Below are 14,248 nucleotides of genomic sequence, written 5' to 3' on the forward strand. Positions count from 1 at the left end.
AAGATAAGAAATGAAGGATTTATCGCATAAATATTTGTCCCAAGTAATGATTTAGTTAAGATGACATGTCATTTTTGCTGATTTTTTGTGTTTTTTGTAGCTATAAATTTTATCAAGTATCATTCAATCATTATTTTAAATGTATCTGAGTTTTCTTTGTAAATTTCTATTTTATACCCACATACATATAATGGTAGCTCAAAAAAGGGGGGAGCAGAAAGAGTATCTGAAAAACAATAGCAAACATATTCCATGTGAATACTAACTAAAGAAATGATTACCAGCTGAGGTACAGAAATCTCTATCCTGTAAGTAGTCAATAAATGAAGGCTTGTTTCAGGCTGGAGATTACTTGAGAGTATTTATTTTGGAGTGTGAATCAACTGGATATATTTCTGTTACATTAAGTCCTGGAATATTATTATAAGAAGAAATGGCTAATTTTCAGTTTATTTTTTTATCATCTTAACAATTTAACATCCTCAGCACTATTATGGTGATGAGAGTGTGCTTTCTTGTAGGGTTAAGTGTACTGAGTTGTAAGAACAGGTGTTTAATTGTATGATCCGTTAGATGGTGACAATTTTTTCTTTCCTGTTAGTATTTAATTTGCTCTAGGAAAAACATGTGTAGGGTCTGTTGATATTGACGAGCAGTTAGTTCATCTGCAGCTGCTATGAAGGTTTTATTTGTACATGTGTAGAGAAATGAGCATTAACAGATTATGTGATAGGCTGACAAGGCAGCTCATCTGGAAAGCTGCCTGCTTTGCCTTGCATGTGACCCAGGTTTGAACCTGCCGTTCGCCCCCCTGCCCTCCCATGGGGAAACTTCCTTGCTGTGGTGTCATTCCTTCCTCACCCATCTGAAAAAGTCAACCCAGAGCAGTGAAACCCCAATGGTGATAAAAAACAAATAAATGTTATGATTTGATGGTAAAAAAAAAAAGAGATTATAGATAGATAAATCAATATCAGACAAAATAAAAACTGTTAAAAGACAAATTTTGACTATGTGAGAATATACCCCTAAAATATAAGCCATTTATAAAAAATGTACCTCATTAAAAATAAAGGTCTAAGTCAAATAAAATGAAGTCTATTAGGATAGTAACCAGTGATATCAGGGGGAAGTGGCATTGGAAGTGTCACCGTGGAAGAATTTTAGACTCACAAGCATGAAGTCTCAAGTTCTATCCCTAGCTTCACATATGCCAGACTGATACTCTGGTTCTCTCTCTCTCTTTCCCTCTCTTCCTCTCCCCTCCGCCCCCACCAGCCCCCTTGGGTGTCTCTTTTGAAATATACAAAAATAAAATCTTGGGAATTTTTTAAAAAATAAATATCAAGTAAAGAATAAAAGGTATAGTTTCAAGTGTTATATTTTCTTCATTTTTTGTAAAAAAAAATAACTACATATATTGATTAATATTTGAATGACAAACTTTCTTACATGACTTGGATTCTGGTGAGGGTGGAGAGATATTAGACACGGCAATGTCACTTTTGGACTTTTTAGGCTTCTTTGCATTTAATTGCCAGGGTTTATCATAGTTTCTGAAATCTCTTCTTGTTCCTTTATGTTCTGTTAAAACAAACAAATGACATATACACATATATATATAAACTTTTTAATGATTTCAAGATTGTTCAGAAACTATATTAATAAAATCACTATATGTGCCCAACAAAACTGTATATAACATCATATCAGAAACAGAGCAAATATATGAAAGTATTCTATATTTAATTTCTATCATAAAGTTAATTTTGAAGTTGATAGACATTAGTGCATGTATTACTATGATTAACATCATTTAAAATAATGGAATTATGTGAAAGGCTTTTAAAAAAATTGTTATCTTGACTTCAAATGACATTATTTAAATAAATGCCATAAAATTAAGCATTATATTCTTTTGTAAATAAATATACACTAAAGATTTAAGTAAAATTGACTCATCCAGTCTTATTTATTATTTATTATGATACATAAAATCATTGAAATCCACCTAACATTTATCCATAGCATCAATATTTTTTTCCACTTCTTCTATTCTGTATGAGTAATACAACTTCATTGAAAGTTATGTTTTCCCTTTAAGTATGGTCAATGTTATAACAGTTTGCAAATAAACTTACCTTTTCAAAAAGTTCATCCATCATCTTTATTATTATTTATCACTATCACTTCCCTATTTCATTTATTGTGTCTTCATCTCTCATCTATAAGGAATTTTTTTTTTAATTTTTTTGTGGTTAATAGTAGGTTACAAGATTGTAGGGTTGCAGGGTATAGCTCTAGACCACACCCACCACCAAAATCTGTGCTCCCATTCTCCCAGTGGTAACCACCATAGTTCTCACAAAATCTTAGAGACTGTTTCTCTGTGTCTTTTTTTTTTTTTAGGATCATGTATTTCAGTCCTTTATGAGTGAACCCACCTAGTAGTTGTCTTTCATTTTGTTAGTTATTTATTTCACTAAGCATAATCACCTCTACTTCTGTTCCTTCTGTTCCATCTTTTAACGGCAAAGTGGTATTCTATGGAGTATATATTCTGTAACTCCTTCAACTAGTCACCTATGGATGGAATTTAGGCAGTTTCCAGTCCCTTGGCTATTGTGTATAGTGAAACTATGAATATACAGCTGGCTGTGTCACTGTGTATCAGTGTGTGTCCTTTGGATACATGTCTAAGAATGTTATTGCTAGATTGTAAGGTGATTCCTTTCATGTTGTTCGTTGTTGCTGTTTAAAAACACTCCATACAGTCTTCCAGCAGCACTGCACTAGTTTGCATTTCCACCAGCAGTGTAGTAGAATCCCTTTTTTCTCCACAACCTTGCACTCAGCATCTATTATTTTCAGTTTCTCATAAGTGTGAGGTAGAATATCAGTGCAGGTTTGATTTGCACTTCTCTGTGGACCATGTGTACCTACCTCTTCTTTAGAAAGCTTCCTATTTAGTTCTTTGGCCCACTTTTTATTATTTTTTTTCTTTTGTTGAGTTGTACCAGTTCTTTATATGAGGCATTTCTTCAAGTTTACTCCTGATATATTTAAATTGGCTATTTTTAAATAATCTTAAACTTATGGATGACTTATAAATCATTCTCTCTTCACCTATTTACAAATACCAAATAGACATGAAACCTTATATAGATTCATCAGATTTTCATGTTAAGATTTTACTTGTCTAGCTTTCACCATTTCCTCCACCTCCAATATCCTAGTAAACACCCCCCAAGAAGGTAAAAATATCCAAAACATTAATAATAGAAACTCTGTTCTATGGTTTACCAGAACCCAGGAGGCATTTCTATGGAAAGGACTGAGACAAGATAGGCAAAACAAAAAGAGGATACAAAATTTCTAGAGAGTCACAGTACTTGTCTCAATCTCAGAGTTATTTTCCTATGGTTTCCACTATCTGAATCTGTCTTGTTATACATGTACAAACTATTGCATTTTATTGTCGACAGCAAACCATTAATCCCCCAATAAATAAAATAAAATAAGAATCTGTCTTTCTATATCCATCTTAGGAATATCATTTCACCTAACAGGGTTAAAGAAAAAAAAATTAAATCCCATTTATAGCATATAGCATGCTGTGATACATAGCAAACCTAAAGAGAAAAGAGATAAAATTATTTGTTAGTCTAGCAGAGATCCACCAGATTTAACCAAGAATAGCAGCTAAAATTTTATCTGTCTGTCTAAAATCTCTGAAGAGTATTTAAAGATGTTCTCATAGGATCTGGACAGTGGCACAGCCACTTAAGCATACATAGTTCTTTCTTACTACGTGGAACGACCTGCTCAAGGACCTGGGTTGGAGCCCCAGCTCCACACCTGCCACAAGGATGCTTCATGAGTGGTGAAGCAGATCTGTAGGTGTCTATCTTCCTCTCAGGCTGGGCAGGCAGCATAATGGTTATGCAAAAAGTCTTTTATGCCTGAGGCCCAAGGTCTCTGAATCAGTCCCCAGAACCACCATACGTCAGAGATGAGCAGTGCTCTGGAGTCTCCTCTCTCTCTTTCTCTCTTTCTCTCTCTCTCTCCCTTTCTCTCTCTCTCTCTCTCTCTCTCTCTCTCTCTCTCTTTCTCTCCCTCTCTCTCCATATATAGTTAAGATAAATAAAATATTGTGAAAGGAAAAATAGACAATCTTCTAAATATATTCCCAGTAGATCTTTTAAGTATCAAAAATATAAACTTCTACCAAATTAAGAATTATTGGGTTACTAAAGTCCTAAATACAGCACTGCTTTCAGGTTTCTCTTAAAGAATATGAAAGAAGGGGCCGGTGGTGTTATACCTGGTTGAGTGCACATGTTAAAGTACACAAGGACCCTGGTTTGAGCCCTAGAACCCCACATGCAGTGGGAAATCTTTGTGACTGATGAAGCAGGGCTGCGAGTGTCTCTTTGTCTCTCACCCTATCACCCCCTTCCTTCTCAACTTCTGGCTGTCTCTATCCTATAGATAAAGATAATAATTTTTTTTAAAAAGTTAATGTTTTTAAAAAGATAAATTTTTAAAATGTTGTGTCTCAATCTACTGGATACTTTTAAAGGCACCAAGTGGTGCAAATTGGGATTTTATATCTATTAAAATTGAATACACATATTTTTAAACATAATATAATATATTCATCAATATGTGTGAAAAGTTTTAGCATCTGATTGAAATCATAGATGAATCCATGAAATCCTAGGCAAACATCCAGACTTATCCCATAGCCAGGAAGATATTTGTAAATTTTAAGTTAAATGTATCAAAATTCACTGTAAAACCCATTTTTCTCACGTACCCAAGGTTTCACTCTCTGCCCAGAGGGCAGCAGACCCAGATAAAGTTCTTTGCAGTTGTCCACGATTTCCTTGTTTTGACTGAAGGTGGTCAATGAGAAATGGGATGGGATGGTCAGGTGTCTCTGTTATTAACTTGGTCATTAATTCCTAAAGGCAGAAAAGAGCATACATTATGTCTGGAAAAAACAATCATGAATAGTTACCTATCAGCAAGTACTACTGATAGGTACTGCTCTATGTTATAAACAGCAATAAATTAAACCTCATAAACATTCTTTCTAAGCAGGAAACTGAGTACAAAAACATAAAATGTTTGTTACACAGTAAATACATGTCAAAGACCCAAATACTGGCTTGTGTGTGTGTGTATATATATATATATATATATATATATATATATATATATATTTCTATTTAGTTAAAGACTTGTTAGACATTTGCATGAATTCTTTTGGAAAATGGTACTCTAAAAATTCTAAATTTCACATTACCGCTTTGAGACATGACTTACTAAATTTTTTAGAATTTTTATACATTCCTTATATAACAATACTATTTTTTCTCAGTAATATATAACTATCCCTAAATGAGGAGAAAAATATTAGAATGAAAGAAACCATCTGCACATCACAAAAGCAGTAGTAGAGACTGACTCTGTTTTCTTCTTTTTGATACCCTTAGCAATAGAGAGTATTTTACCTCCCAAAGCAGGCTGTTCCATTTTTGGACAGCTTCAATAATGCCTCAAATTGAGCAGAAATCTGCCTATGGGTAATATTTACACACTGTTTTTGTTTCAGTTTCCAGTCAGGAAGGGCAAAGAGTAAACTGAAATTTGTGTCAAAATCTGCAGATTGTTCTTATATGAACAACTGTCAAGTCACAAGGATATCATTTTGTGTTGTGTAACTGGATTTGTGAGCCTGGTCATGTATTTTACATTCCTATAAGTAATATTTATTCTTGCTAGTTACTAGCCTAGAATTCTAGTTTGTTCAGAAAACTGGTTTATCATCACACCTCTCTAAGAATGACTTCTTAGTAAGGCTTGTCCTAGGCAATCTTCACAAGTCTTTGACTTCACTATTTGATTTTCTGAACATTATTTGGCACCAGCTAGACTCATCTATTTGCTCATGTGTTTAAGGCTGTTTCTCTAACCTGCTTTCTGACAACAGAACAATAATTAGTACAGTTTTATCTTTAGTCTTTACCTAGATCCTGGAATCTGACCTAGTTCATATCTAATATCAAACAAATATCTGTTGAGTGAATGAATATTTGGTTTCTTGAACACACAAGTAGGTATTAGCAATTGAAATTCCTTATTGTACCAGTAAAAAGTAAAAAAAAAAAAAATTCATAGATTTTTCAAACAGGAAAACAGAATCTTTTTTTTTGTTAACAATGGTTATCACTGGAACTCAATGCCTGTGCAAGGATAACTCTAACATGCCCAGGTACCGAGCCCCAACAATAGCCTAGACCTCAAATAATCCCTCTCTCCATTGTTACTGGTTATCTCTATCAGAAACAACAAAACAGACCCCTTTGTGGGCCCCTATAGGACCTTGCCCTCAACTTAGATCAGCAACGGTAGAGAATGTTCCATCCTCCCTTCGGAGGATGGACAACATACTCTGTTACACCTGAGGAAGATGGGCCCTGATATTGGGGCAGCTTGGAATGTTCCTACTCATAATCACAGAATGTGAGCTCAGATCTATAGGGATGCAGAGGTCACATAGGCTCCTAAGCTGAATATGGGCCCCAGATCAGATCAAATTGATAGGGTTTACAGTCAACAATATTTATACACCTTTCCCATATCTGGGAGCTACTATCTTCCCTGATCCAGCTTTCTGGTCCTTTTTCCAGCCATCACATCATCTCCCCAGACAATAACAAGGATGCACCTGCATATCAGATTTCAGGCTCAGGGGAAAAAAATAAACTAGTATAGCCACAGGCCCTTTGGAATATAACTAAAATATGCCTACTAGCTATCTACAAAATAGAGACATCCCCAACTCTTCATCTGCACTATTTCAGTCTTTAGGTTCATGATAAGTCAACAACTTGTTTGGCTTTATATGTTAACTCTCTTTTCAGCCACCAGGTTCCAGATGCTAGCATGATGCCAACCAGACTTCCCTGGACAGACAACCCAATGTGTCCTGGAGCTCAGATTCCCCAGAACCCCGGTCCCCCAGGGAAAAAGAGAGGCCGGCTAACAGTATGGATCGACCTGTTAGCGCCCATGTTCAGCTGGGAAGCAATTACAGAAGCCGGACCTTCCACCTTCTGCATCCCACAAGGACCTTGGGTCCATACTCCCAGAGGGTTAAAGAATAGGAAAGCTATCAGCGAAGGGGATGGGATACAGAGTTCTGGTGGTGGGGATTGTGTGAAGTTGTACCCCTCTTATTCTATGGTTTTGTCAGTGTTTCCTTTTTATTAATAAATAAATCTAAAAAGAAAAACTAATAAAAAATATCAGTATAGTAACAACTATTGGATATCATATTCTGTTAAAGAATAGATGAGAATAAAGGCAGACACAGGGTAAATGATGACCAAATGAAAAGTCATGTTTTCAATAGAGTGCACTAGGTATCTTGGCTGGGGAAGAGTCTAGTTTTATATTATCATAGTTTTATGAAAAAAAATTGTGCTGCCTCATATTCAATATACATATTCATCAGCATAGAACTTGAATGAGTTTGAATATTTCAGCTTGGCAAAAACAACTTTCCTAGATATGAAATTTTTTAATTCTTAGATTTGACAGAGATACCCCTAACAATAAAATGACTGGATACCCCCCTCCAGCTAACACCTCCCCCCAGCCCTATAGACACACACATGATTTAGACACGCAAAAAAGAGAAGTGAGTGGTTGATAGCTTGACAGGATAAAGAAATGGAGTCTTGCAGCAGGGTCCGTAAGGTAACTCACCTGGATCGTGTTCCTGCTTGGCCCTGCACACTGACCCAGATTTCAGCCTACCTCCCACCCTCCTCTTGTCAGAGAAAACTTCCGTGCTGTGTGCTGTGTGCTGTGGAATCTTCCCCTTTCTCCCTCTCTCTTTCTGTCTGAGAAAAAAAATTTTTTGGCTGGAGAGACTAAGGTCTAGCAGCCAAGATAAACAAAGGTTGGGGTTGGGGGGGAGAACAGGAAACCAGTGCCAGGTACTGTGATTGATCACCACTGGAGACAGTCAGTCAGTCTGTGATTCCAAGTAAGGACAGAGATCTCATCTACAATGTTTACCATCCATGCAAGAGTTGCGATGTGAAATTTCCTGGAAGCCAGAGTGGGACCAAGATTAAGACATTTTGATGGAGCTGTGTCTGCAGGTGAAGCCTGTAGCCCCAGTGGCAAAGGTGCTTAAACAATTCTGCAGACACTATCTCTAGGTTCAGGGTTGGCCAGCCTGTGCCATGAGCAGGTGCAGACACAGACCCAGGCTCAAGCCAACCCTGGGCTTAGTGGCATCCGGGAGAACTGCTCTTCAACTGCGATCCTTAGTGGCTGAAAGTCAACATGGGTCCATGAGTGATCTGCCCTCACACTCATTGACTGATCGGAGGGAAAACAGCTAAATGGGAAAGGAAGTATCTTTACAAGTCATTTAAGTCTGTTTTTGGACAAAGCAACTCCCAGAGGCAGAGAACTGTGTGCTGGCCAAGAAGCCATCCACACTCTTTTCTAGAGCAAGATGTTGTATAACAATGTATCTCTGTGTTCCCCAAGTCCTCTCTGTTGCTAGAAAGCCCGTCTTTAACTACCCTGTCCTGAGCACCATGGAGAAATCTGTCTCCGGCTCCAATGGGGTTGCTGGAGTCACAATGGGGTTGCTGGAGTCACAATGTGAAGACTTTCCCAGCTCCATGGATCAAGGTTTAAGGGATCATACCCCACTTTCCAGCAAAAGTGAGGAAAACTCTTTCCTGTAGTTAGGGGTCTCCTCCTTGCTTTCTACTTCAGTACTTTTCAGTTTCCTTTTGCCAAGGATCTTAGAGATTTTAGTTGTATATACATATAAATTGAAATCACAAGGAGTGTGCTAACAGCCCTTCCTCTCTAGAGGAAAAAAAATTGTTCTGGTTCCCACAGCATTCTGCCTCATAAAATACTTCATTACTCTCCTCCTGAGAAATAAACTATTTTTGCTGTAATTTTATGATGGCTAAGTACTACTTATGGCTCTACTAAACTCAGAAGAAAGTTAACAGAAAAAAAAATGAAAATCATTTCCAAACTTTCAGAAATTTTCACTGCATAGTACTTTTAGCAGGTCAGAAAACACGCAGGCCACTGTACTCTATCAATAATTAAGAGGTGTTACACAGAAATATTTTTACTTAACAGTTATAATTATTTTAAATATTAATTGCATGTCATATTATATGTAGAATGCTATTTTAGTTCAAAACTGGCATAAAATCAGATGGATGAATTAGCTCATTATAAAGCTGCATGTTTTAATTTTTAAACTAAGTGATATAAAAATTCGAATCTGAGATGTCAACCTTCTTAAAATTAATCCCTATGCTCACTTCAACTGTCTTTCATTAAAAGGCAAGCAGCAGACACTAGTTTGTCAGAGAGAGAGAGAAGCTGCCTACTAGACCTTCAGTTGTCTCACCAGGATCAATGCTTTAGACATAGACATATTTATTTTCTTTTTTAAAAGATTGTATTTATTTTTTTATTTATTAATGATAAAGATAGGAGGAGAGAGAGAAAGAACCAGACATCTCTCTGGTACATGTGCTGCCACAGGTTGAACTCGGGACCTCATGCTTGAGAGTCTAGTGCTTTATCCACTGCACCACCTCCTGGGACACTAGACATATTTATTTTCATGATTATAAAAGCAACCCCATGAAACAGTTATCTTTTGCACATTTCAGAGTAAAGAAATTAAGACAGAAAAAAAATCTTAAGTTTCCTCAAGACCATATAATTGATAAGTCACCCTATCAGTTAAAATAAGGTCATTTTCTTCAACACAGTCCTGCTCTATATGTATGTAACAATACAAATAGAGAAACCCTTTTGAGCAGAATTAGCAACTGCAGATACATTTTGTTGCAACATATGTTAAAGAATAATTTCTTCATATCCAAAGAGGATAAATGCAGTCATGTATGTGATGATCACTCTATATAAAGAACAAGATCAGTATTGCAATTTATTTTATTTTATTATATTTATTTATTTATTGCCGGGATAGCCTGAGGGTGCTTCTTCCTGAGCAAGTGCTCTCTGGGTTGGAGAGAACTCAACTGGAGCCCACCTAGGCTGCTGCGTGGGAGAGGGATGAGGAACTCGTGCCGCACTAATGTCGCAGGAGATACACTCTGGAACTCTTGGAGCCGGACAGCAATTCCAAGTGATTTTACTCAGAAAAGCAGCTTGTATATATACTAGCCAAGTAGGGTGGAAATAGGGTGTGACTTAGACAGGGTCCAGTGAAAAAAGAGATTGGTGAAAATCAGGGTGTGACAAGGAGAGGGGGCGGAGCAGGCGAAAATTCTACCACTGAACCACCAATGCCCTGGAGGGAGGGTGGTGCTTAGTTAACAGTGGTTTATGTAAATAAACCGCAGCTTTGAGTGGTATCAAACCAATGCCATGCAGGCATGCTAGTGCTTAGTTAAGCAGGATTAGAGACAGAAGCTTTAAGTCAGCGGAGCTGGCATACTACCCACCAATTTTTCCCTGTTGTTGCCCTTGTTTTTCTTTTTATTGCTGTTGTAGTTATTATTGCTGTTGTTATTGATGTCGTCGTTGTTAGATAGGACAGAGAGAAGTGGAGAGAGGAGGGGAAGACAGAGAGGGGAAGAGAAAGACAGACACCTGCAGACCTGCTTCACCGCCTGTGAAGCGACTCCCCTGCAGGTGGGGAGCTGGGGGCTCGAACTGGGATCCTTACTTCAGTTGTTGTGCTTTGCGCCACATGAGCTTAACCGGCTGCACTACTACCTGGCTCCCTGGAAAATGTTTTTATGGATAGCATTTTAAAAAGTGATATGATTTTTTTTTTTAACCAGAGCTCTACTCAGCTCTGGCTTATGGTGGTGCTGAGGGGACTGAACTTGGGACCTATGGTGCCTCAGGCCAGGAAATCTTTTTGCATAACCATTATGCTATCTCCTCAGTCCAGTGATATGATATGGTCTCTTTCTGTAAGTTTTTGGGGTTGTTTTTGTTTACTTGCTTATTAGCTTTTACATATACGTGAAATGATAAAGTATCTATTTTTCTCTCTCTGATTTATTTTCCTTAGTGTGGCTGTCAAATATGAAAGACAAAGGTTATAATTTGGGGTGAGGAAATTGAGTGGAAGAGTCACTAGGTATCAATAGGTTTAAGCTTCTAGTTATAAAAATAAATAAGTAATAGAAAATATACAACATAACGTACATAGTATGCTACAGACTACTGCTGTGGACCCACTTTCCGAAGGGAGGCTGGATCATCCTACTCTGCTACTTGAGGAAAACTGGCCCTGAAATGAGTACAGCCCAGAATGTGCCCAGCTGTGACTATGTACTGTGAGCTCAGACTGACAGGGACTCAGAGGTTACACAGGCTCTTGTATTAAATATGAATATACATGGGCTCTGGGTCAGATCAATGTGGTAAACAGTTCATTGTTTTTATATATTTTCTTCAAGTTTGGAGGCTACTCTCTGTCTTAATCTGACTTTCTAGTTCTATTCTCAACTCTGACAGCATCTTCCCAGATAATATTTTTAGTCAACTTCTATGTCAGCTATCAAGCTCAAGCAAAGATTACTAAAGCCACGGGACTCTAGGGATGTACCTAAAACAGACTACCTACCTTATTTCCACCCTAAAATCCCTATTTTCATCTGCTCTACTTCTACTTTTTGGTTCCTGTTTATTAAACATTTTATCCTGCTTGTCATACTTCCTTTCAGCCACCAAACTGCAGAAGCTAACATTACCCTGATAGCAGAAGCAGACAGATACAAGAAAAAAGAAAGAAAGAAAGAAAACTATAGACTATATCTATATCTATATATATATATATATATAGTCTATATCTATATATAGTCTATAGTATATAGATATAGTCTATAGTTTATATATATGTATATATATGTATATACATATATATAAACTATAGACTAATATCTTTGCTGATCAAAAGTAGCAAAGTAACTCTTCTATACTGCCAGTGGGAATGTAAATTGGTTTAACCCTTGCTGAAATAAGTCTGTAAAACTCTCAGAAAGCTAGAAATGGATCTACCCTATGACCTAGCAATTCCTCTCCTTGGGATATATCCTAAAGAATCGAACCCAATTATCCAAAAAGATCTACGTACACCTATGTTCATAGCAGCACAAGTTATTTATTTATTTATTTATTTATTTCATTATTACCTAAGCACTGATCAACTCTGGCTTACAGTGGTGCAGAGGATTAAACCTGTAACTTTAGAGCCTCGGGCATGAGAGTCTCTTTGCACAATCATTATGCTATCTATCCCCACCCCCATAGCAGCAAATTTGTAATAGCCAAAACCTGTAAGCAACAATAGGAGTTCCATAATAGGTGAGTGGCTGAGAAAGCTGTGGTATATATACACAATGGAGAACTATTTAGCTATTATAATAATGAATTCACCTTCATATAATCTTGGATGGTGGTTGAAAGAATCATGTTAAGTGAGATAAGCCAGAAAGAGAAGGATGAATATGGGATAATCTCACTCATGAACAGAAGTTGAGAAATAAAAACATCAGGGAAAAACATAAAGTAGAATTTGGACTATGTTTGGTGTATTGCACAAAAGTAAAGGACACTGGGGGTGGGGGGCCTGAGGGATCTTTTAAATCCAGTTTATGATGGGGGAGGAGAACCTAAACTGGGGATGAGAGTGTCTTTCAGAAAACTGAGAAATTTTACACATGCATCAACAATTTTATTTACTATAAATCATTAATCCTCCCAATAAAGAAAAATAATGTTACATTCATAAATTAAGAGTATGTAGCTACGGGAGTTGAGCGGTAGCACAGTGGGTTAAGCACAGGTGGCACTAAGCACATGGGCTGACTAAGGATCCCGGTTGGAGACCCCGGCTCCCTACCTGCAGGGGAGTCACTTCACAGGTGGTGAAGCAGGTCTGCAGGTGTCTATCTTTCTCTCCCCCCTCTGTCTTCTCCTTCTCTCTCCATTTCTCTCTGTCCTATCCAATAACAACAATAACTACAACAATAATAAAAAATAAGGGCAACAAAAAGGAAAATAAATAAATAAACAAAAGAATATGTAGCTACAAAGAATGAGAAAAATAGACAGGTCATGGGAAAATACATTTGCTAAATCCAAATGTAAATAAAAAGACACAATAAACGCAAGGCAATTTTTAGTGATTTAAAAATAAAGTTGATTATATCTAATTGCATATGAAAGAAAGCAAAATAATTGGGGAACTATAAATTAACATTTATGGAAATAATACATAGAAGGCTTGAAATGTTCTCAAGAAGAATTTCAGTAAAACGCAGCAATGAGGTAAGAGGTTATACCTATGTGTTAACAACTGCTCTATAAACCACTATTTCCCTTGGTAAAATGATATACAAAAAAAAGAAGGAAAGAAAAAAGAAAAATTCATCAAAATTCCCTAAGAAAAAGAGATGCCAGTCTGAAAAACAACAGACAAAGCATAAGACTAAAGGAGCTCAGTTAATGAAAAAAAAAAATCCATAACTAAAAATATTCTGATGAGTCATTATGATCCTAGAGACAAAATTTAAAAAAAGATATCAGAGGAGAAAATGCAATATAGAAAGTAAAAGGGATCTAACTTATATTAAACTTCTCCTGAGTTCAACTGGATATTAAAACAACAGCAGGGCAATGCCACTAAGAACCCTAACTGGAGAGAAGGAGGGAATGAACAGAATTCTTTGAATGTGTCGGTTGACAATCTAATGTGTGAGGGCAAAAGGATGATATTTTCAGATGTGAAATGTGTCTTCCTCACACCCTACATGTGCAAAAAAAAAATTTTTGAGATACTTAGAATTATTTTTAACAAGGGAATCTAAGAAAAATAACATGTGGATATGAAGATCAGAGGCAATCGTGTATACAGAAATATGATAAAATGCTAAAAAGAAAAAATAAATATAAAACCAACCTGACCTTTAGTAAGTTCTTCAGGGATAACATTTAATAAAGGGGATAACTTCAGTGCCACATGGCTCTGTACCCACAAGGCAGAGGCAGGGTATCCAAGCCTCACATGCCAAGTTCCACAACGTTCTGCTTGTCAAGATGACTCATCACAACTCACACATCTCATCTCTCCCAGCCTAAGTCAGCTACAGAAACTCAAGCCTGGCAGCTTGTCATCTAGACTATCACAGCCACA

General features: G+C 36.8%; 1 protein-coding gene across 2 annotated transcripts in view; it reads right to left on the reverse strand.

Annotated features, from left to right (window-relative positions):
• Window positions 1-14,248, reverse strand: part of C1H8orf34 (chromosome 1 C8orf34 homolog) — a 292,718-nt gene that overhangs the window by 205,550 nt on the left and 72,920 nt on the right. For both annotated transcript variants that reach the window (XM_007527156.3, XM_060200540.1), the window contains exons 2-3: window positions 4,820-4,967; window positions 1,453-1,584 (exon numbers count right to left, since the gene is read on the reverse strand). In XM_007527156.3, the coding sequence (XP_007527218.2) occupies window positions 1,453-1,584; window positions 4,820-4,967 (280 nt within the window). The remainder of the gene's footprint in view (window positions 1-1,452; window positions 1,585-4,819; window positions 4,968-14,248) is intronic.

The sequence above is a fragment of the Erinaceus europaeus genome, chromosome 1, assembly GCF_950295315.1.
Source record: "Erinaceus europaeus chromosome 1, mEriEur2.1, whole genome shotgun sequence".
NCBI lineage: Eukaryota > Metazoa > Chordata > Mammalia > Eulipotyphla > Erinaceidae > Erinaceus > Erinaceus europaeus.